Source organism: Miniopterus schreibersii (genome assembly GCF_964146895.1).
Source record: "Miniopterus schreibersii genome assembly, chromosome: 18".
NCBI lineage: Eukaryota > Metazoa > Chordata > Mammalia > Chiroptera > Miniopteridae > Miniopterus > Miniopterus schreibersii.
Window position 1 is genome coordinate 25,272,061 of NC_138121.1, and position 23,366 is coordinate 25,295,426.

General features: G+C 43.4%; 1 protein-coding gene across 2 annotated transcripts in view; it reads left to right on the top strand.

Annotated features, from left to right (window-relative positions):
- The window catches only part of CDH13 (cadherin 13), a gene marked incomplete at its 3' end in the record, with an annotated part of 902,539 nt that extends 882,623 nt beyond the window's left edge, over positions 1-19,916 (top strand). The window contains exons 12-14 of one of the 2 annotated variants that reach the window (XM_081117876.1): positions 8,989-9,222; positions 11,857-12,075; positions 18,376-19,916. In XM_081117876.1, the coding sequence (XP_080974002.1) occupies positions 8,989-9,222; positions 11,857-12,075; positions 18,376-18,383 (461 nt within the window). Of the gene's footprint in view, positions 1-8,988; positions 9,223-11,856; positions 12,090-18,375 lie in introns of those variants that run through there. The other variant, XM_081117875.1, reaches the window with a different exon arrangement.
- Between the last annotated feature and the right edge of the window lie 3,450 nt (positions 19,917-23,366).

Below are 23,366 nucleotides of genomic sequence, written 5' to 3' on the forward strand. Positions count from 1 at the left end.
CTCGCCTCGGCCTTCAGTGGCAGTTCCCATTACCGCCCTGGCGCCCCAGCTGGCCTTCCTGTGTCCCCTCTCCTCACTCAAGGTCATTACTTTCTGTGCCTCCAGCATCCTCTGCCTTTATCAAAGCGATTCTCCAGCTTGAAAGCCTTTGAACTCTTCCCACAAAATAGCCACACTGTTTCCTCCTCCTGGAGCAGCTGTCTCTCCCTCCACACACGCAAATGCCATCTTCTCATGAAGCCTTTTGATCCATCCCCAGGCAGTTAATTACTTCATGCCACAAGCCCCCGTGACATTTTCTTCTCGTAGCTCTCCCTGCACTCACAGTGCTGTTCTGCATCTGTGGATGTGTCTCTTCCTGCCACAGCGTTAACGTTTCAAGCGCAGGCACCCTGTACCAGTGATTTTTCTGCATGTCCAACCAGCCGCAGACCAGAGGCCCAATAAATGATTACTGACTAAATGAATAAAATAAAACTGCCATGTTTCAGTGTGACCTCCAAATCAACACGCCCCCCCCCCCCGTTATTTCCCTTTTCTCTAAAGATGGCAAAATAGAAACCAAAAAGCCCAAAAGTTGACTTTTAAAAACGGTTCAGTGTTTCAGATTATTGTCTCTTCTAAAAGAATTTTTCAGTCCAATTATGTGAATAGTTGCCTCAGTTCTACATCAAGTATTGCCCATGGAAACTTGGCATTATATTTTGCAAAGCTATTTTTCCGACAGGTGTTTTGTTGGTTTACAATGAAATTTTTTTTCGACATATAAAATGGAATTGGCAATATCTTTATTAACAAATCGATTCTAAAACAACACTTTTCCATCTGACTTACTCCACTTAGCATGATACTCTCAAGATCCATCCGTGTCGTCACAAATGATAGTATTTCATCTTTTCTTAGTGCTGAGTGGTAGGACAAGAACCATATGATTTCACTCATATGTGGAATATAAAACAGAAAGCAACAAACAAATGAACAAACCAGCTCATAGACACAAACAGCAGTGTCTTACCGGGGGGGGGGGGGGGGGGAGGTTGAGGAGAGTAAAGGGGAGTCAAATATGTGGTGATGGAAGGAGGCTAGGCTTTGGGCGGCAAGCACACGATGTAATGCTCAGATGATGTATTATAGAACCGTACACTTGAAATTTATAGAAACTCATTAACAAATGTCACCCCAATTAATTTAATTTTTTAAAATGCTGTGCATTAAAAAGTAATGAGATTCTTGGTTTATGGGGCAAATGCCAAAAATTGTTGTAAAATCCTGATACTGCAGAGCCATAGTAAATAGAACATAGGGATGAACAAAACAGTACAAAGGATGACCTTAGAGAGGAGAACCCTGGTCCACTCTTACTTTCAAGGAAAGGTGAAGATGAGCTTCGAGCCCTGTTCTTTTGAAGTAAAAGCTCTGGCATTTATTTGCTCACAGCTGCTTGTTGAAGGTTCAGCAGATGCCCGGAAACGCGGCGGGAACTCGGCGGGGAGTAGGTTGTCCCACCAGTGCATCTTGTCCCTACAGACAAGCCTCAAAAACTGGCTGGCTGCCCAGCCTTTGCTCAGGCGCCCACATCCAGACTTTAGCTCCTCTTAAGTCTTCCCATCTTCTGATTCGCCTCCCGGAATTTGGGCCTCAGTCTTCCTTGAGACACCAGGTGGGGTCTCTCTCCTTGTCCCTGGTGTGGGCTCCCTGCTCTGAGCCCCAGTTCCACAGACGCCACCACACACACAGCTCTGTTCTCCCCAAGCGAGATGGGGGGGCTTGAATGTAGACACGGGCACTACTCTCAGAATAGAAGCAAGATAGAAATGGAAAACTTGGGAGAGGTAAACATGTGATTACATGTATAGAGAGGAGTAAAATATCATCAGCTTTTTCAAATCAACCTAAATTAATTCAAAAATCTACCGAGCACCTCTTAGACACCTGCATGGAGAACGGCCCTGGGGCTCAGAGCCCGTGGAGCCCAGAAACGAGCTCCCTGTCTCCCCCTCACCCCTCTCCCTTCCTGCATTTTATTTTTCACACAGGCAACCTCCCTTTGCACAACACTCCCCACGGAACACCACTTGTACTCATGATTCCCAAGGGAAAACACATGCTGCATGCCTGTAGGCCCAGCTCAGGAAAGATTTGGGATGAGCAACTAGAAAAATCGACTCCTTCCCTGCACTTCTCAGAGCTGGCTCTGAAAGTCCTTGTGGAGATCCTGCTACTCTCTGTGTCTGACGCCGGCCATCCAAGTGTGGCCACACCGGGGACCCTGTTCTTCTGAGGGGACTCCCTTGATGAGATGCCTTTGGATCTTATCTTACTCATCTAGAGACATTGTAGCATGTGAAAACCTGGTCCCTTGTGGGCGGGTGTTTATAGCAGCGTTGTTTATAACAGATAAAACACAGGACCAACCCAAACGTCCATCACCTAGTGAACTGATCAACAAGACATGTCTGTTCATAGGATGGAATATTATTCAGCCGTAAGAAGGAATGAGGCACAGATTCATGCTATAGCATGGATGAACCTTAGAAACATAATGTTAGGTAAGAGAAGCCAGGCACGAAAGGCCACATATTGTGTGATTCCATTTATAGAAATTTCCAGAAAACACAAATCTATAGAGAAAAGGAGCAGATTAGTGGTTGCCTAGGACTGGAAGTAGGTAAGGAGAGTTAGTACAACTGGGCCCAAGGTGTTGGGGGGGGCGCTGATGAAAATATTCTAAAATTAGACAGTGGCATTAGTTACACAACTCTGTAAACTTACTCAAAATCAATTCATTGTTTAAAAAAAATTAAAAGAGTGAGAGACAAGGAAGTAAAGCAGAATTGGAAAAAATATTTCTAAATCCCTGTGTAACTTCTGAGATTATATTTCTCTTTCTAATTATTATAGTAATCATGGTTATTGTAAAGAAAATTAAAAAGAGAGAAGTATTATTTTAATGTTAATTACCTGGAGAGATAAACACTATTTAGGCTTTGGTATATTTCTCTCTCATCTTTCTCTAATCACATATATTTTTTGATTAGGATCGCACTGTTTTTAATTATGTCTCTTACAAGATTTTTTTCTTCCTGAATAATGAATGGAACCTATCAGAAAAATCTCAGTGTTTTTTTGGCTAAGTGGAAATCCTGTTTGGTCAGTATTCTGAATTAAATAAATTCCTATGATTTAAAAAAAAAAAAAACAGCCCTGGACAGCGGCTCAGTTGGTTGGAGCATCCTCCCATACACCAGAAGATCGTGGGTTCGATTCCCAATCAGGGCACATCCCTAAGCTGCAGGTTGGGTCCCTGGGTAGGGCAACTATGGGAGGCAACCGATCGGTGTTTCTCTCTCACATTGATGTTTCCCTCTTTCTCTCTCTCCCTCTCCCTTCCTCTCTCCCTCCAATCAATTTTTTAAAAAAAAACAAAAAACATATCCTCAGATGAGGATTTAAAAAAAAAAAAGACATCCCTGTTTCTCATCACATCTACACTCACACCATCAAAACAGTGGGGGGAGACCCATGCACAATACATAGTTCTTTGGGTACAGCTCTGTAGGCCTTCCAAAAAAAGCAGTATATTGTTGGCCATGTGAGTAAGAAAAACATGGAAGACTGCTTTTCACCCTCTCTACCCAATGCTTGATGCCACCCTCAAGCACCAAAATAATAAAACTTCGTGCTCTGTAGCCTGACTCAGATGGTGGGATGTGTCATGATCACCAATCATTGCATTTACCTTCTGGAGCACCCAGAAAGCACGTGGCATGGGAATACTGTGTTTTCAGGCCACAGGTCTCAACCCCGTGATACACTGACAAAAGCCTGGGACAAGTGACCTAATCTAGCTGAGTCCCAGTTTCCTCTTCCTGAAAATGAGAGAAAACTAGAAAGTAGGACCCCAAATGCTCAAAGAAGCAGCCTATCTGGTTTGCTTGGACTTTCCCTACTCTGAATAATAGCAGATGTTGCCCTGGCCAGGTAGCTCAGTTGGGTAGAGCATCGTCCCAATACAGCAAGGTTGCGGGTCCGATCCCCAGTCAGGGCACATACAAGAAGAACCAGTGAATGCACAAATGAGTGGAACAACAAATCAGTGTTTCTCTCTCTCTCCTTTCCTCTCTCTCTCAAATCAATAATAAAAAAGTAATAGCAGGTGTTCAGTTTCGCTATATAAGTCCTCCCTGTTCATTAGTCATATGACCCTGCTTCTCATAGAAAATGCACAGCTCTGCCCCAAATAAACCTAGAATGCAAAAGTCCAAGTGTAAAATAGTGAACCAACCAGACCAAGGGTGTAACCTGGCTGTCAACAGGCCTGGTTCCCAGCTCGGGCTGCCAGCTCAACCATCTCATGGGCAGTTATCCCAGCTCAGAGTAAAAAAAAAAAAAAAAGCAAGTTAAATTGTCTGGGTTCGAAATCAAGCAGTGGGATCAATCAGTTGGGTCCTGTCGTATAATGTGCTGAGAGGTATTACAAGCCCAGTGGGAGCAACAAAGCCAGAAATGGGAGCAAGAGGTGGCCAGGGCTGCGCCAGGGCAGGCTGCCAGCTTCCTGAAGTTGAAGCCCCTCTGTGGTCCTACAGTCGCCGTCCTCTGGATGGAACAGGCTCCGTCACCCAGATCCACGGGAAAGAAATGGTGACCGTTTCCCCGTGTCTTGCCGTTGTTTGGCAGCATGAGCACTGGAAGCAAAATGAACAACTCGCCAACATTTGAGGGCTGGGGGGATGGGGAGTTGGGGAAGATGAAAAATTCACCAGATGGATGGCGGTGATGTGAATGTACTTAATGCCAGTGATACTTAAAAATGTTGAAGAAGGTAAATTTTGTTATGTACATTCTACTGAGATCAAAAGTAGCTCATAGGGGAAAAAAGATTAAAATAATAATAATAATACCCCCAAGTCATGGTTTAGGGATTTTAGTTTGCTTCACGGTTGAAATAAGAACCTGAATAATCTACCTACGAAGTTCTGACATACAAAGTAAAGGTTGAGCCTTAGCCGGTTTTGCTCAGTGGTTGGAGCATCAGCCCAGGACTGAAGGGTCTCCGGTTCGATTCTAGTCAAGGGCACACATACCTGGGTCGCAGGCTGATCCCTGACTCCAGTTGGGGCTCGTGCAGGAGGCAACCAATCGATGTGTCTCTCTTCCATCTCCCTCTCTCTCTCTCCCCCCCCCCCCTCTGCAAAGCAATGGAAAAAATATCCTCAGGAGAGGACTGAGAAAAAGAAAGTACAGGCTGACACTTACTCTAGAGAAGGAGGCCCGAGACTCAACTGGTTATTTTGGGCCCCTCCTAAACCTCTCTGGGCCGCAGCCTCAGTGCACCTGAAACGAAGTTGTCCCGGGTCAGCTGCTCTGAAGTTGCCCAGAGCCCACGGCAGCAGTTCTGGTGTCTGCTGCCCCCGGTGTTAATGTAGATGCATTTCTCCGAGGCAGGACCATGACCGTCTTCCTAGTCCCAACGGGGTCTCACCTCGCACTCGGCTTAAGAGCCACTGATAGGAATGGTTCATCTCTCAGGGGCCCTTCCATCTTTTAACAGTGGGAACAAAGTCCTCTAACGAGGCAGCCTCTCACATGTTTGGAGGTTGAACTTCCTCTGGCCCGTAAAGTGTGGGTCTAGTTCCCTATCACGAGAGTTTGGCTCAAACTGAGGCTTTTTTCTCCTATTGAAATAGAAAATCGATGAAGGTTGGGACTGTTCCAGCCATGCTTGGTTCTGATATTTGCTTATGCAGAGAGGTCTCTTGGGGCCTGGGGGTGCTGCTGGAAAGGGAAGAGGAGGGAGAGGGGATTTTCCTGAGAGCTGAGGAATAACCTAGAAGCTCCAATATTTCCTGGGGCCCTGGAACTATTGGAGCAAAATGGGCTCGTGAAGAATCATTGCAGTTTGAATTACATTTGAATTTTGGGTGGTGATTTTTCTCCATCCTGTGCATATAAACTGGGAGAGGCTCTTTCCCTGGGGATCCTGAGAATTCACTCGTTCCCTTATCATTGGAAAAAACAAGCTCTTTTTATTTGACTTCAGAAAAAGACATCAGCGGGCTGGCCTGGGAATAACACGTGGGGAACTGAAGACAGTGGTATAATTAAGTTCGCAAAAGGCTGACTCTTACGGCCAAATTTCAGATACTCATAATGCCTTCTCATCCATTCTACCAAATGACTTCATAATATATTCAAAGTGGAGAAAAATTAGTGGATTCCTCTGAGATATTCAATTAGTTCAATAAAAAGAGAAAAATAATTTTTCAATAAAGAAATTCAACCAAATGACTAAAGCTGACACTGGATAACCAACTGCAAAGTAATTATGCATTTCCTTTGAGCTCTTGCCCTAATAAAAGTTGATGATATGCTACCATTAGAAATAGCCGTCCTTCTGATTAATACATTTGTGTTCCTATCTCAGCAGATTTTTATTCAAATGTTTACCCTGGCACTGCCTTTGGATGTTGAGACATTAAAGTTCCACCGGCCACACTAAGGAGCATCTGTTCTCACTGCTTCGCCACTCACTGCTTAGCTTCCTATCAGCTGGTTTCTTCCCCCTAAATGGAAACCTCTCCCAAAAAGTCACCAGCAACACTGGCCTCGCAAGATCCCATTGCTTCTCTTTACCGCTTACCCTTTGGGGCATCGTAACACATTGCCGCCTCTTCCAGTGCGTCTCCCCTGTTCTGCAAACTATCATCTGCTCTTTAACCTTGGGGATTTCCATTCATTCTGCACATTCACCTTTGGTGACCTAATTTGCTAGAAAGGTTTCAAAAGCATCTGTGTTGACAACGCCCCCATTGCCAACTCAGCCCTGGCATTTCTCCTAAGCTCCGTGCACCTGTACGTGGTTGCACTGAATATAGGGCCTGGTAGCACCACCACAGCCGAACCCGCCTTTCCACTCCCCACTACCTTCTGCTTTGCTTCTGTAGCCTCACCCGAGTGCCTGATCACCAAGAAAAGACATTTCTTTCCTGTTCAAACTGCCCACATCATGGCTCAACCCATTGCTGGCCTCCAATGTCCAACACCTCCTGTCAATACCATCGTGTGTTTCTAAGAATAAGTCAGATCAGGTTGTCCCTCTGCCTTGCTGAAGAACCTCCCTTGGCTCCGTGCAGTCCGTAGAATTGGTACAAGCAACCTGTCAGGATAGCCAAGGCCCCATGCCCTACCGGACACCTCCTGCCTCATCCCCTTGTCGTCCTCCCACACAGCAGGGGACAGCCCCATGGTGCCCGATGACTTTGCATGTATCCACAAAGGCCAGGAGCCAAGGTTGAGCCACGGCCAACTTGAGGGTTAGCAGAATATCTCGTGATCCTCCCGGGACTGTGGGCCCAGGAGGCTTGTGAGGAGCCTGTAGGGTCCATTTCCCCTTGGCTCCCTAAGTCCCTTGGGAGGCTGTCACAGTTCTTATCATCTTCTGGGTCCCGATGAGGGGCCAGGCTTTCTGCCTGCCCCCCTTGGGCTGCAGCTGTGGACGGTAAAACCACTGAGAAGCAGCTCGAAGTTGGCTCTCAGCAACAGGGTCTCCCTTCATTTGTGATGCAGCCACCTGCCCCCTGTGTTTTGGTGTCACCTGCTCAAGGGCCACCTTTGCCTGTTTATCCTTGGACTGTCCCTGTAAGTAATAAACCGCCTGAAGCTAAAAAGGACTCGTTTATTTCCCAGCAGAGCCTGTCAGACCCCGCCTGGCCTTGCGCCGGACCCCTGTGCTCTGAGCTCAGCTATTCGCTGCCCTTCCGCCCGCACGTGGTTCAGAACTTGACTCTCAACTTAATGTGCATTTCAAAAACTAAACACAGCAGGAGAAAAAATAAAATTAAGCTTGTAAATGTGGTTCAAATGAGGACAGGAAAAATAAAATGGGGCCAGACATTAGGTCAGTACGAGTGCATAAAATTAGAGAACTATAATTTTAGAAGCGCATGAAATCCTACTGTAATAATGCAAATCCGTACACTCACTATTTGTGGCCTGCAAAATCGGCTCTAACTTTCCTCACAGAAAATTAGGAACTATTCATGGATCCTTTGTCCCAAGAGCAAATCTCTAATGCATAGATGATTAAAAATGAATTTAGAGAGAGGCAAATGAAGTCGTGCTGAGTCTTACTAAGATTAAACACCCTTTTCTATATGTGGAAGACGTTATGGCATCGGTGAGATTATAAGGGCTTCTTAAAATCATGTTTCCTAAAATGAAAACCATTTCAGGAAGTAGCTGAAACTGTGAAAAAGTGAAGCTCTATGCATAAGACCCAAAGATTATGTTATGATTTGTTATGATTGCTTCAGCCGGCCCCATAGCCAGCCAGCGGTTTTGTTTCTCATAACTCAGCCACCTTTCTCAGTCTATCCTGTGCTGCCCGGCCAGCCCCCAGTGGCACCATCAGCCAGGCCAGCCCCCAGTGGCACCACCGGCCGGGCCAGACCCTTTGTTACCCACAAAAGAAAACCCTAGAAGGACTCTCTTCAACCAGCTACCCAGTCAGTCAGTGTAGAGTTATTGCACATAAAACATGGCCTTCTCTCCTGGAATCTCTACCTTCCTGTACCACCAACATATGGGAATACTTGGGTATTTAGACAAAAGGTTGGATTTGGTGGTAAGCAAGGAAAAGGCCATTTGTTATCTCCATTCTCTGAGAGACTTCCTTTTATTTTTAAATGTTTTTATTGATTTTAGAGAGAGAGAAAGAGAGAGGGAGAGAGAGATTGAAACATCGATGAAAGACATCCATCAGCTGCCTGCTGCACACCCCTGACTGGGAACTGAGCCCGCTACCTGGGCATGTGCCCTGACGGGGAATCCACCTGGTGACCTCTTGGTTCATGGGGCGACGCTCAACCACTGAGCCACACCAGCCAGGCTGAGTGACTTTCAATGTGTTAAAAGTGTGGGGAAGGTGCTATGGGCCATTCCTCTTGGGTTACAGCAGTTGTGCACTAACGTCACCCCTTCTTCCCATAGGCAACCCACCTGCTACTGGCACTGGGACTTTGCTGATCACCCTGGAGGACGTGAATGACAACGCGCCCTTCATCTACCCCACCGTAGCCGAAGTCTGCGATGATGCCAAAAACCTCAGTGTAGTCATTCTGGGAGCTTCAGATAAGGATCTCCACCCAAACACAGATCCTTTCAAATTTGAAATCTATAAACAAGCCGTTCCTGATAAAGTCTGGAAGGTCTCCAAGATCAACAGTAAGTCCACAGGTTCTGTAGCTGTTCTTGTGGCCTCGAGCCTGGTGTCCCTGGCTTGGTTTCTTTTCTCAGACTGTTTCTCCTCTCCCTCTCTCTCGCATGTTCTCAAATGGCTTATTTCAAGTTACTTATGCACTATATAAATACTGATAATTTTCCCACCAGCAAATGCATACAATTTGTAAGTATATTAAATATCGGTCCCTTATAATGCAATATGAACTTTTTCTCTCTTGCTCCCTCTCTTATCTTTTCTATACTGTACACAGTATCCTGTCCGCCCTGTACTGAGTGTACACTCTGTAGCGTGTGTACTATACGCTGTATATATACACTGTACACTCTATAGAGCACACGCTGTACTGTACACATAGCTGTACACTGTGTACTATCCACCCTGTATTGTACACTATAGTGTGTACCCTACACTGTGTACCCTACACTGCCCACTCGACACTGTATGTCGTATACTGTACACCTTACACGGTATACTCTGTACTGTACACGTACCCCACACTGTACACTCTGTGCTTTACGTCCTGCACTGTACAGCTCCATACTGTACCCCCACCCGGTCTTCAGCCTTCAAAAGCTGGGGTCTCCGCCTCTCCCTGAGCATGTCTGGCTCCGCTGTCTCTCCTCTCTCGACAGCTGTGCTGATGTTGACGTTCGCCAGCACGTCGGGGAGATGCTCGTGGTGTGCTTGCTTTTATAAAAGACAAGGAGAAGAGAAGCGCCAGGCTAGGTCTCCAGCTTCCATTGCATGCTGCAGACCTCCTCAAAATTGACTCAGTCTTTATAATGACCTTGGCTTTTCTTTCACACCCTTGCTTTTACTTTCAACTTTGATGTCTTCTTTCATCTCTCCTGCCCCTCACTTAAGAAACTCGCAAACAGTGTCTCTTTCCACGTGGGCAGGTGGAATTCAAAACTTGGCCCCACATTTATCACCTGCCTTATTGAGACTGAAACACCAGCGTATTACAGGATGAAGCATCCCTCTATCCACAGTACCTCCGCCACTTTCCTCCTCGCTGCTGAGCTCGCCTGGCCTTGAAATAAAGCCAAAACCAGAACTCACACCTTAGACACGCGCTTATCAATAATGAACGTCTCCTACCATCGATCCAGTCAAGGCTCCCTCTTCTTACATCAGTGGTAGAATTTTTGAGAGAGATGGGGAATCACCCATTTCATTAAGTTTTGAAAATGTATTGCGCACTTGTGCATAAAATTTTCTATTAAAAATCTCATATGTATTGTTACTGCCTTATCTCGCATCTCATTTTATTAGTGCCTTTCTCCTGTTATTGATTCTACTTGCCTGTTTGTCTATTTTATTGTTTTTTAAAGAATGAATTTTGTTACACTGATTATTTTTTAATTAAAACAGCCCTTCTCCTGTTGGAGGGGTTACAGTTTTGTTTGATAGGTTTTGCAGCTGCAGCTGATCTGAATAATCATTACCAGTTCTTTCCCGCTGGAACTTTCTCATTCAAGAGTTTCTCCTCTACCTGAGGGGTATCAGAGAATGTTCCGTGAGTTAATCTACCATTTCACTGGGGTCATTTTCTACCTTGGTTACATCTGCTGCTGCCGCCTAACCTTCTGGTTAGGATAATACTTCATCAGTTTTTGTTTTCACATCATCACACTCTGCCTTCCCTCCTGGTTTTATTTAATAGATATGATACCTTCTAAATTCTTTTTCTTGTGCCCAAATTACTTTTCTGAATATGTAGCAATGTCAGTGCCAAGAAAGGGGCAATTTTAAACAAACAACAAACAAAAAAATCCTTAGTCACCTGAGTCATGGAAAAGAAAAAAGCCTGAAGCTAAAAACAGTGGCCAGGTAGGTGGCCACTTTTGAGTGCTGCCCAGAGGCCTGGATAAAGGGCAGATATTGCCACCGAACATGGGCTTAAAGACCCAGTCTCTACGTTGTGAGTTGTGCTGTGGATTCCCACTCAAATCTAGGGCTGTGGGCTATGGCTGAGGCCTGATAAAGACTGCAGAATCCATCCCCTGGCAGCACACGAGGGTCAAGCCCGCATATAGAGTGAGTGGATTTTTGTTTTTTGGTCTAAGAATTTATTTTGATTATTTAAATTTGGATTCTTATATAAAAATGCTCTGAGCTGATAAGATTTTTCTTTTTTTCCAGCTTTGTTGAAGTATAAAGGACAAATAAAAATTTTGTATATTTAAGATGTACAATGTGATCATTTGAGAGTGGATTTTTACATTTATTTTTCTAGATATTGAATGTGACCTTTGTGAAGATAGCTTTATTGGTATAATAAATTATCAGGGAAGGGTTTTTGGTCCTCAATCATTTTCACAAAAATGGATCCCCTTGAAATTGTTTATAGTAACACCGAGCCATAGACCTTGATGATGGAAATGTTCCACCTGGACGGTCCAGTATGGTCTCCACCAGCCGTGAGTGGTTGCCAAACACTTGACATGTGACTGGTGCAACTGAACTGAATTTTTCTTTTTATTTGATGTTAATGAATTTAAATTTAAATACTCGTGGTTATAAACAAAATGCAACACCCGTTTTGCGTGTTCTCACTCTTTTATTTGGAAAGGTCTGTCCCTCTCTCATTAAGCCCCTCCTTGTCTTCCCAGATACGCATGCCCTGGTAAGCCTTCTTCAAAATCTGAACAAAGCAAACTACCAGCTGCCCATCATGGTGACAGATTCAGGGAAACCACCCATGACGAACATCACAGACCTCAGGGTACAAGTGTGTTCCTGCAAGAATTCCAAAGTGGACTGCAACGCCGCAGGGGCCCTGCACTTCAGCCTGACCTCAGTCCTGCTCGTCTCTCTCTTCAGTTTAGCTTGTAAGTTGGCCTAACTCCAGTGTAACCAAAGCCTTTTTTCCCATACATCTTCCCCCAAAATAATTTATCTCAGAGGAAACTTTTTTTTTTTTAGTTTATGCCTATATAATAGAAGGTGTTACATGTAAAAGTGCTCAATTAATGTTTAAAAGCATCTTAACATCCCCCTGCTAACCTGAGGAATTGTGCAAAGACATGGTTTGCTGTCTACAGACCAGGTAATGAGAAAACTTCCTGCAGATGTCACTGAACTGGAGCTAATACAAATGTGTTCAGACTAGTTAACTGCTCTGCCAGGGCCCTCTTTCTCTCTGCATTGTGCAGAATAATCTTTCTCAAGGTTAAAGTAAATGCTGTACTTTTTAAAGAATAGTCATGAGAATCCATGGGTGGCAGTTGGGCTGTAGGAAAAGAGATAAGTGTATAATTCACACGTTGTTTTCACTGCCTGGTAGTAATGCCTATAATGTAATGGAGCATTATTTTAAACAAATAAATTACTATACCTAGTTATGTAGAGGTGAGCATAAAATGAATAGATATGTGTATCAGGTATTTCCTATTTATGGAGTGCTAGTCCAATTTTAACTTTAGCAATTATTTGCATATAGCTAATGCCATTCAAAAGCCTTTTGGCCCTTGGTATTTACATTTTGACAGGGTTATTGATGTAATTGGGAATTAAGAAGTTGAGAAATTGCTGATTAGAAAAAAAAATAACAGAACTTGTTATATCCTGGTGACAGTGGCAAGCAGGCCAACTGGCAATCACACTGTGTGTACAGCTCTGTGCTGGGCCAGTGTCCTGTGGGTAGGACTAAGGAGGAAAAGGCCTCCTAATGAGAAGTGCCTCATTGGATGGTTGAGACACTTCTTTAAGAAATAAAATGTTACAGGTAAAGGTGTTCCTCTCTCCAGTTTGATTTCCTACTCTCTCCCCCCAGAGACAATAACTATTATGAGTTAGAGTGTGTCCTGACCTTGTTTTATGCTTCTACTACACACACACACGTAGTTCTGTTTTGTGACATTTGGAAAACTTTGTGTAATTTGCATTATATTGAGCACTGTGTTCTGCATCTTGCTTTTCTCTCCCCATTACGTTTCCAGGATTCATCCATGTTGGTCTAGTTCGCAGGCAGGGGGCGGCAAACCGTTTCCATAAAGGGCCAGGCAGCAAATATTTTAGGTTCTGTGGGCCACATCAGGTCTCCGTCACACATTCTTTTTTATTGTTTTTTACTTTGTGCTTTGTTCTTTTGTTGTTTAAAAGTGTGAAAACCATTCTTAGCTTGAGAGCCATGCAAACATATACCAGGGCCCACCAGCCTAGGGCACCCCTGCATACTCGTTCATTCATTTTAACTGCTAGAGAGTGTCCCACTGTGTGGCTGTGACACAGTGTATATTCGGATCAATAGATGCATTAGGTTATTTACAGTGTTCTGCTCGGACCAGCTCTGTCTGGAATCTGTTTTCCACTAGCTTCTGAAGTGGACTCTAGTCAGACTCCAAGCCCAGGACTGGGTTCTAGGAGAAATCGGAGTTCATATAGCAGAGTCCTCTGGATAAAGAAATAAAAATGCTGTGTGTGCATGTGTCCAAGGGAGTGTGTGCTTGTGTGTGTGTTATGTGTGCACATGTATGCTACATGTGTTACGTGTGCACATATGTTTGTGCACAATCATGTGTGTACATAGAGAGACCACAAGTAGCTACTCACACATCACTGTCTATAAACCCAATTATACAACATTAAAGCCTGATTCTCACTGACATCCCTTTGAAGAACTAGGTGCTGCAGGACACCGTTCACTTATCAGCTACTCCAGGCTGCAGCGAGTTTCTAAATGGAGACTTCCTCCCTCAGTTTGTTGAAATACAGATTCCCAGGCCCATCCAACCTGTGGAACCAACATCCCAAGTGACAGCAGCCTCCAGCACACAGACCCAGTGTTTCTCTATTTTTACACAAAATTTTTATAATACACACATCTGCTACTACCAATCCATGTATTAAATATTAGTAAGACAGTCTATTTGTTTAGAATAAAAAGAATAGAAATAGACGTGACAGTATTTTCCTCTTACAAATAAGGGATTTTCTCGTTCCCCCTACTTTGGAGACCCCTGGCCTGTAGGTATCAGTAATGAATGAGCAGGTTCCCAAAGATTGCCCACTTCTCCTCTCTCTCTGCCAAATTCTTAGATCACAGTTAATCCAAGGCGGAATTGCCCGATGACTCCCAAAGCACTCATGTTCATTTTATACTCAAAGTCACGTCATTAAGAAAAGAAAGGTGCATGTATACTATGTATAAGAGATCAAATGTGGTTTTTTTGTTCTCGGCTAAATGGAGAGGCATCCTTTCTGGCAGCACATGGTTATCCCACTGTAGGTAAAGGCACCTGTAGGTAAAGCCAAAATCATCCTCAAAAAGGAGCTCTGAACCTCCCTACACAGCTGGAAAGGTACTCGGGTGACCTTCCAGTGGTTTGCACCACAAGACAGATATTTCCAGCTCAAAACACAGTTAAGAACAGATGTTACCACTCACCTGTTTGACTTCCAAAAGAACCTCGGTCAGGCTCTATATACAAGGCTTAAGATTACTTAATAATTGTTCATTTGGCCGTGGCTGGTTTCGCTCAGTGGTTAGAGCGTCAGCCTGTGGGCTAAAGGATTCGGATTCGATTCCGGCCAAGGGCACGGACCTCAGTGGCCGGGGTGCATGCACAAGGCAGCCCATCAATGTGTCTCTCTCCCCTCCACTCTCCCTGAGAAGCAATAGGAAAAATATCCTCAGGTGAGGATTAAAAAAAACTATTGTTCATTTGAACATTAGAGACGCCTGCCAAATAGTAATTCTTGTTTTATTATGTACCTGCCCCAAGATGTTCTTCCTGACAAAAAAGGGATGTTCCTAATAAGAAATGAGAGACTGGGTCAGAGCTAGCATAAGTAAGTAACCATGGGGTCCTGTGGCTCCCGCTCTCATAAAAGCAGAAGTCAGTGGCCACCCCTCCTGTGCCTCTGTTGACATGGCATTGACAAGGGGCTACACGGAAATGGGCCTAAACCATTAAACAAGGTGGGGCAGCGGGTTCTAAAAGCACTGAAACTAGATTATAAAGTGCAAGGGAAGATACCTTCCCAACTCAGCCAGAGTCCTTGAAAGAATTTTGGGATCTGGTAGAATCTGTTTGGTGTGTCTTTAAAGCAGCAGTTGGCAAAGTACGTCCTGGGGGCCAGATACGGCCCACTTCCTGTTTTTGTAAATAAAGTTTTATTGGAACACAGCCATGCCCATTCATTTACATACTGTCTATGGCTGCTTTCTGTTACAATGGCAGAGTTACAATGCCACAGAGACCATATGACCCACAGATCCAGAAATATTTGGCCCTTTAAAAAGGTGCCAATAAAAATGTGAAGTGATCAGTTGCAGTGACCACATCATACAACGTGGGAAGAAAAAATGGATTTTCTCCTCCCCTCAAATAATATTCAGATCCAGGTAGACTAGCATTAACTAAACACGCTGATGTTCTGTGGCTTTTCTCTCTATTTTCTTCACTAGCCTGGTGATTTTATCCCACTTTATAGATGAGAAAACTCAGGAAGGCCCCAAGGTCCCATGTGAGTAAGCAGTGAGGCCAGCATGCACCATTAGATTGCCTCCCTCATGGAAAAAGATTATAAAAACATTTCAGTTTATTATGCTACTGTAGATGCCTTTATTGCAACTGAGAACTGAACATCTAAAAATAAAGGAAATAAAGCTAATGACATTGAAAGTAATAAAAAATGTAAATGAAATTATTTTTACTGCCAATTGTGTTGTTTAAATTACGCGTTGACGACATTGAGGGGACGCATCATTCTGCCCCTAGGACTCTCCCAAGGTCCTAGGCAAGTTGGCACCTCCATTAGGCTGTGATGTTAGTTTATGTAGGGCTCTGTGTGGTGTGGCACAGTCAGGCTCAAGAAAAAATATGGTCTAAAGCCTTTTTAAACATTTCCCTAGGCTTAATTAATTAGCAATAGCCAGAATATAAAAGGACAGATCAGATGAACCATATAAACAAGGACCAGAATGAAATGGCTGTACCTTGGAAATGAGGGGGCATTGAATTATAACCTCAGTCACAAGAAAGACGATTAAAGAGGTGAAGAGTGAGATGAGCAAAAAAACTTATTTTCATTCTAATGCTTTTTATTAAGGTATTCCATATAATTCACCCATTTTAAGTGTACAGTGTGATGAATTTCAGTAACTACACAATAGTACACACCACAATCAAAAAAGTTGCCTTGTACCCCTTTGCTATTGATCACCCCCCCAATCCAGATTCTCCTTAATCTGCCTTCTCTAATTATAGTCTTGTTTTTTCTAGAATTTTCTATAAATGGAATCATACAAGTCATGTTGTTGAGAGTATCATTATTTTATTTTTTTTAATTGTGAATGTGTTACAAACAGAGACGGGGCCTGGAGAAGCATCAGTCCCGGGTAGAGCAGGCTGCCCTCTGCCTGGAGGTGGCCCCGAGTTGTGCATGGCAGAGGAGCTGCGGTTCCTTAAAGTGGTACAACTTCATGGACTTTGTATGTGCCATGCACGTGCAAAGCTAAGAGCTTTACATAAATTATATAGACGATCTCATGCAATCAACTTAACAGTCCTAGAAAGAATCATTTACGTTACAGTCTAAATTGACTTAAAAACCGGGATTAGCAACTTTCTAATTTAGTGGGTGTATTCAACCAAAATTTTTTTTTCTGTTCTTCTCAATGAACAAAATTATTATTTTATGGTCTTGGTACCCCACTGGAAAATATTTTTAAATAAAATTAGTGATGCCATTTAATATGTTCTTTTCACATCCTTCTCGAGATGCAAGTGAATCTGCAGGATCCAATTTACTCCAATTTACTGCAGCCAAGTAACCAAAGAGTTTAAGGCAGTGGCAGCAAGGCAATGAAAACTTTGAGTGAAATAAGGAACTAAATGAGTTCAGAAGACTCCTAACTGCAAAGGAATTCACTTGTCAAGCAATATAAAGGTCCCTGGTGTAGTAAACAACCACCAGAAGTTGCACCTGAAGTAACTTGCTCATTTCCATGGCCCTTTCTATTAAAACAGCTTTAACCCTGAACCTTCTTAATATCACCTTTTTGTACTTGAGTCACATTACAAAGACTTTTTATCTAAAACTTAGATATGCTGCTTTAAATTTTCCAACAGATTAATGACAGGTTCAGCCTCTAAAAGCAGCAGGTGCAGAGTAGGTGAGTGAGTTCTGCGAACTGAACCACCCAGCAGGATTTGAGTGAACAGGCCCAAGCTCTAGAGTAACCCATTATAGTTCTAGTGGTCAGTTCATTCCAGAATGAACTGCACTGACATTATGTCATAGGTTGATCTTCCCACATTTTTATTTCCTTGATATTAACAAAAGACTTGGTGATACCAGCCCCTGTACAAATTCAAGATATAATAATAATTAAGCAAAAATGTCAGAGAACGAGCTATTTCCACTCATGCTATTATCAAGCAGGATGGAAGGCCCTGGGCTAGTGGGCAACCTCAAGAATAACCTCAAGAATACCTTTGGCAACTTCAGTAAACTTTAATAAGACAATTCAGGCCATGACGTTGGCTGAAGTGGCCATGAGCTAAACACAGGCAGCCTCTGGAAGTTGGAAAAGTCAAGGGAATGGCTTCTCTCCCAAGAGCCTCCAGAAGGAACACAGCCCTGCCAATGCCTTGATTTTAGCCCCATAAGACCCATTTTGAACTTCTGACCTCCAGAACTGTAAGAGAACGAATTTGTGTTGTTTAAGCCAGTAAGTTTGTGGTCCTTTGTAACAGCAGCCACAGGAAACTCATACACCATGTCTGAAGAACCACCAATAGGTACTTTGCTCTTGTCCATGACCAAAAAAAATAACATGTCTGGGACAATCATCAACCTCTAATCTACCAAGTCAACTTGTTGGTAAAATAGCTAAGCTCTGGGCTCACTGGTAGCAGAGATAACAGCCGCTGCTGGTGGTCTGAGATGAGATGTTTGGCATCAAGGTTTTTTGGAGAAGTACAGCTTTTTAAGACATAAACCAGCAGAACTGTTCCTTCTCTCTTCAAATGCTATACTTAAGAAAAATTTTTTCTGAGGCAGTGCAGTGTTTATAAATGCATCTATTACAGCCTGTCAGTCACGTATCCAGTATTCAGCTAAAATGTTTTGAATCGAGCTGCAATATTCTTTGACTTAAATTCTGAATCTTTGCCATTCAGGTCTGTGAGAACTCCTGACTGACGTCTGACGCTTGACTACCAAGTTTCCATAGCAACAGGAAGAAAAAAAATCCAAATCTGAAGATTGCCGTTTACAGCTCTCGAACTTCACAACTAGGCCTCAATTGCTCCAGAGTTTCATTTTCTTTGCAATTTCACTTAGTCTGTACTTCACCATTTTGGCAGCATCTTCCTTTCTCCTTTAATTAATGGAATCCTCTGAATTTTTCCCTGAATGTTTAAAGATCATGGCATATAACGTGACCTTCTGGGAGCAGGGACAATGACTACTCTTTCTGATGTGTTGCCATGTTGCTAGTCGGCACTCCACACATCCAGCTTTGTCTGTGGGTTAGGATCTGTATATGTATGAGCATCTGTATGTGTACATACCCAGTATTTATAGAGCGAGACTAGACAGAAGCCCAGCTCCTGGAGAGGCTAAACAAAGAAGGGATAGCAGCCAAGGCAGCTGCCCCCCAGGTCCTCAGCAGCAAGGAGGCACTAGCACAGACCACAGAGCTGACGCTTCTCCAGCGTCCCATTCAATCTGGATGCTGCCGCGACCAGCAGGAGGGAGAGCAGAGACAGAAGCCCTTTCTCTTTAGTCTGAGGACTACAACCAGTTTTCACTGCCATCAGATGCCTCGATCCTGAGCGAGAGTGGCGAGGAGCAGAGCAGGAAATGTCACCATCAAATGCCGAGAGGAGGGCCGCAATATTCCCTCATGGGCATCTGTCTGCATTTGTATGTGTCCTAAATCCACAGTCCCGCTGTGGACTTAGTTCTTATGGGGACACAGATCATGGAAGAGAACCTCTCCCCCCTCGGTATATTTACAATCACAAGTGTCACCGTGGAGGTCACACATGCATATAGAGAGGTTGACAGATACCGTGTGTATACATATATATGCCCACATGTATAGACATACACTTATGCACATGCACACCATTTGTTTCATATACATGCATAAAATAGAGTAAATACAGGTAGTTTTAAAAGTACCCTTTTGTGTGAATCGACTACAGTTGTTTGCAAACCTAAAAATAAAAGGCGTTCATTATGTATGAAAAGTAATCGATCTTTATTCTGTGAGCATGTAAAAGTAAGAGGAAAGTTAGTGCTTGTACTAAGATTGCCTTCTTGTTGATAAACTCTCAATGGACCATCAAAGCTCACGCCAAATTTTTCTATCAGATAAAACTAGCGACAGCCTGTGGCTTTTTATTAGAGCTCGCCACCAACTAGGGTAAGTGTCTTAGCACATTTTAATGCCGTTGCTTACTAAAGGTTTTAACCACGCGCGCACACATGCACACACACGCTTTCTTACGCAATCTCTGTTGGCATCTGTGCTTTTCAGTTCGCCTTCTGTAGGAAGTAGAAGTTCCATGTTGTCTTTATTGTAGTAAAATTATGCCGGTAGAGTTCCATATATTGTATTTGTTTCTATAGTAAATCTTTTTGGAGCATATAGAATGCAGAGATTTTTTTCTCCATTAAAATAAATGGGTATTGGTGGTTAAAACTGCTGGACAATAGCTTTTCTCTGGTTTCTATGTTGTGTCTACTGTCAGTGATGCTGAGTCTTGTCTTAGTGCAAGTTCACATTTTTGACCAGCCTTTGGGGCTCCCCCGTGAATCTCCTGTTAGGTGAGTGAGTCTGTACAGCCAGAGGCGCCCACTCACAGCTTGGGCCAGGCACTCCTCTTGCCACCACAATGAAGGATTGGAGCATTTCGCGGTCTGCTGTGAGGATGATCCCACACTCACAGAGGAGCAAGATCCTCCTCGGTTTGATGACTGCATGACACGTAGTCACAACCATCTACCTACAGTCCTGGGGCATGGGTATTTTTTCTCTTGAACAATTCCTGTTGCTCAGTCAGGAGATGCCAGGCTCTGAACATGCCCACGAGTGCCCAGGGCTGGCTCAGGGGGACCCAAGTGTGCGCATTCACAGCTCCTCTGCTGGCTTTACAGACGCAGCCCCCTATCTCCCTGCTGGGCTCTCTCCCCTCGTCCCACAAGGTAGGGGGGAAATGGTCACCCTGGAACAAGCCGAGGGCCATCCTCGGGTGGCCAGGTGCTCGGCAGCCGGACCCCGAGGCGAGCTGGCCGAGAGGGAAAGCTGGCCCTCCTGGTGAGCCCGCCACCCCCGGGGACAAATCCCGGCGTCAGTGCCCCATCACACAAGTAAACAAGTGAGGCCCCCCCTTCGTTCGAGCCAGTAGGCTCTGCTGTACTTCGCAAATGGTTATTTTTCTCTTGAAAAAGAGAAATCAAGCCAGTGGATTAACTTAGCTTAGAACACAGAGAAATAGGAGTAAAGTGCATCTGTCACTAACAAGTCCAACTTGCCTTAATTTTCCTCTAAGTACATCCCCCTGTCCCGAGAGTTCTTACCGGGACAGATATTTCCATCGTGTTGTTCTTTTTATTCCTTCCACACACAAAAAAGACCAATGCTTAGAAGCCACAGTGGTAGCATGTGCTGAATTATAGGATGTTTTTTAACTTGATAGAACCCATTTTCCCTGTTTACTGAAAGCAAAAGTATAGTCCAAGCATGTCATTATTATCAATGCATTTTCTTTTAGTTCAACTTACTGAAAAAAGAAAAAGTCAGGTAAGAGCCAGAAATTGCTTTTCCCGATGACTGAGCACAAGACTGAGGATTTTGTTTCCATTGGGTGAACAGTCACGCCTTCGCTTTTTATTAACACATCAACCACCTTAGTTCATTAAAAACAACATTTCCCCCAGTGTCCATGTGATAAATTATTTCATATATGTTTTAACGAGAACATGCAAACATTTTCTGATTTTGGTAAAAGTCACCTTAACACTACCAGTTCTCTCCTACTGAACATCATTGCAGGGAGATGTACCTGCCATGACTCTCACCCAACACCTGCAGATCTGAACATCATGACAAAATAAATCCAGCTAAATTTCATGGTAGGCAGCAAATAAGACTTTGATTCTTGAGGAATATTTGCAGAAAAGTTTGACAACTTTTCCCAGAATTTCAAAATGTCATTTTAAACCTTCTGTTCAATGAAATAACCCTCTACTATCAAACTCTTGAAATATCTCATATTAAATTTCATACATTAGGTCTTAATCTTAAGACGTGGCAGTTAAAAAAGTATTAACAAGCTCTGCTTGATGCTGGGTTTAGTGCAATTGTCCCAATACACAAACTACCCGGGTGATTCTGAAAAAAAGAGTCCGTAGTTCTCCTGGCGTGGATGAGCAAGGTACAAAACTGGAACTGATGATGATGATGATGATGGTTTACATTTATTAGTTAATTATTATGGTGCTCACACTGTGCAAAATCCTTTATACCTGTTAACTCATTGAGTCGTTACAACAGCCCTATGAGGCAAGAACTACTTTCTTCTCCAGGTTACAGATAGAGAAAACTGAGGCTCAGGAGAATCAATGGCTTCCCAAGGTAAGTGGCCGTCAGAACCAGCACCAGGGCTCATGTGGGTCCCACTCTAGCACAGGGCCACTGCCAACTCTGCAGCAAAAACAGACAAAATGCTACTTCTGACCAGGAAACCTTTATCTGAAAGCCAATTAACGTGACTGTCCAGACCAACTAAACAGACCTTCTACATTTTCTTAATTCTGAGAACTTTCTGTTAAGAACTGTGAGCACTATTCTAAATTCATACTGGAACCTTAGAAATGTTTCCCGTACAAGATATTATCATTTTCTTAAGTATTTCCTCCCTTCCTTTCCCTGGCTTGTCAGCAGGTACATGAGGGGCTTCTACCAGATTAATTAGGAGTCTCAGTTATCCGAAAGAAGATTCGTGCCCCCCCAAGGACCTAGTCACAGCCAAACCAACTGAGGGGAGGGAAAGCTGAGGGAGAAAGTAGGGTGGGATCTTCAAGGGCTTGGACAGTGCTCGGCTGCAGACAAATTCTAAAGGATCTTCGAGCAGTTTCTGATTTTGTAAATGTAGCACATTAATCTATCCACGTGTAGTTGGCTTAAGCATGAATCAACAGGTAGATCACACCAAGAGAAAGGTGAGCACTGAGAAAGAGCAAACCGCCTTTCCTGTTTAACTTCTATGTAATAATATCAATAACAATAACCTACTAACCTGCCTGCACGTTTCACAAAGGTGACGCCCCCGCCTTCTCTTCTCACCTGGCCGTTGAGACTTGTCTCATAACCTGATGATAAGATGCTTTCACAATTGCTCGACTAAAGCAATGAATAATTCTCGTCCTGTGTAAAACCGGTTGCTCTTATTATATTTCCTATTGCTCGTGGATTTCAGCCCACTACAGAAAAAATGCTATCACTTTGACTATGTTTATTTAAAGCATATACAAATATGTAGAGACAGAAAAAAAATGGCAGGAATGAATGTGTGAGCAAGGATTTCAGATGAGAACTTTAATTCCATAAATTAAGAATAAGTCTATCATTTAAGCAGAAATAATTTAGATATTTATGAAATTCGGTGGGCAGAAAGGCGCCTTCCTGCCACTCAGGCTACATCGCTGTCATAGCGTTAATGGCTGGAGGGCTGCCCAGCCGGATGCACCTTTGAACTGTCTCACTTGGCCCCCGCGTGCTAGCTGAGGCTACGGGAGTAGCGGGACTACAGTAATTTTCACTATGAAGCTCTGAACCTTTGAGAAGGTGGCTCAGAGAAGCACTATTAGTATATGCTGAAATTTTCCATTTTCTACTTTTCTAAAGCTTTTTCTTTAGAAAGTAATAAAGTCATCCTTTATTCAGAATATTAATGAGTTGGAAATGAAAGCTATATGAAAAAAATTACATGTCGTCATGCACATATCAGCACCGTTCTGGTGTTAAATATTAACATCAAGATAAAGATAGTATTACCCCAAGATAAAAATATTCAGAAATTTTCAATGAATTTTTTCCATAAACACACTAAAGGGATAAAGGTTTGTCATTTAAAAGTACTTCAGTCTATTGCAGATG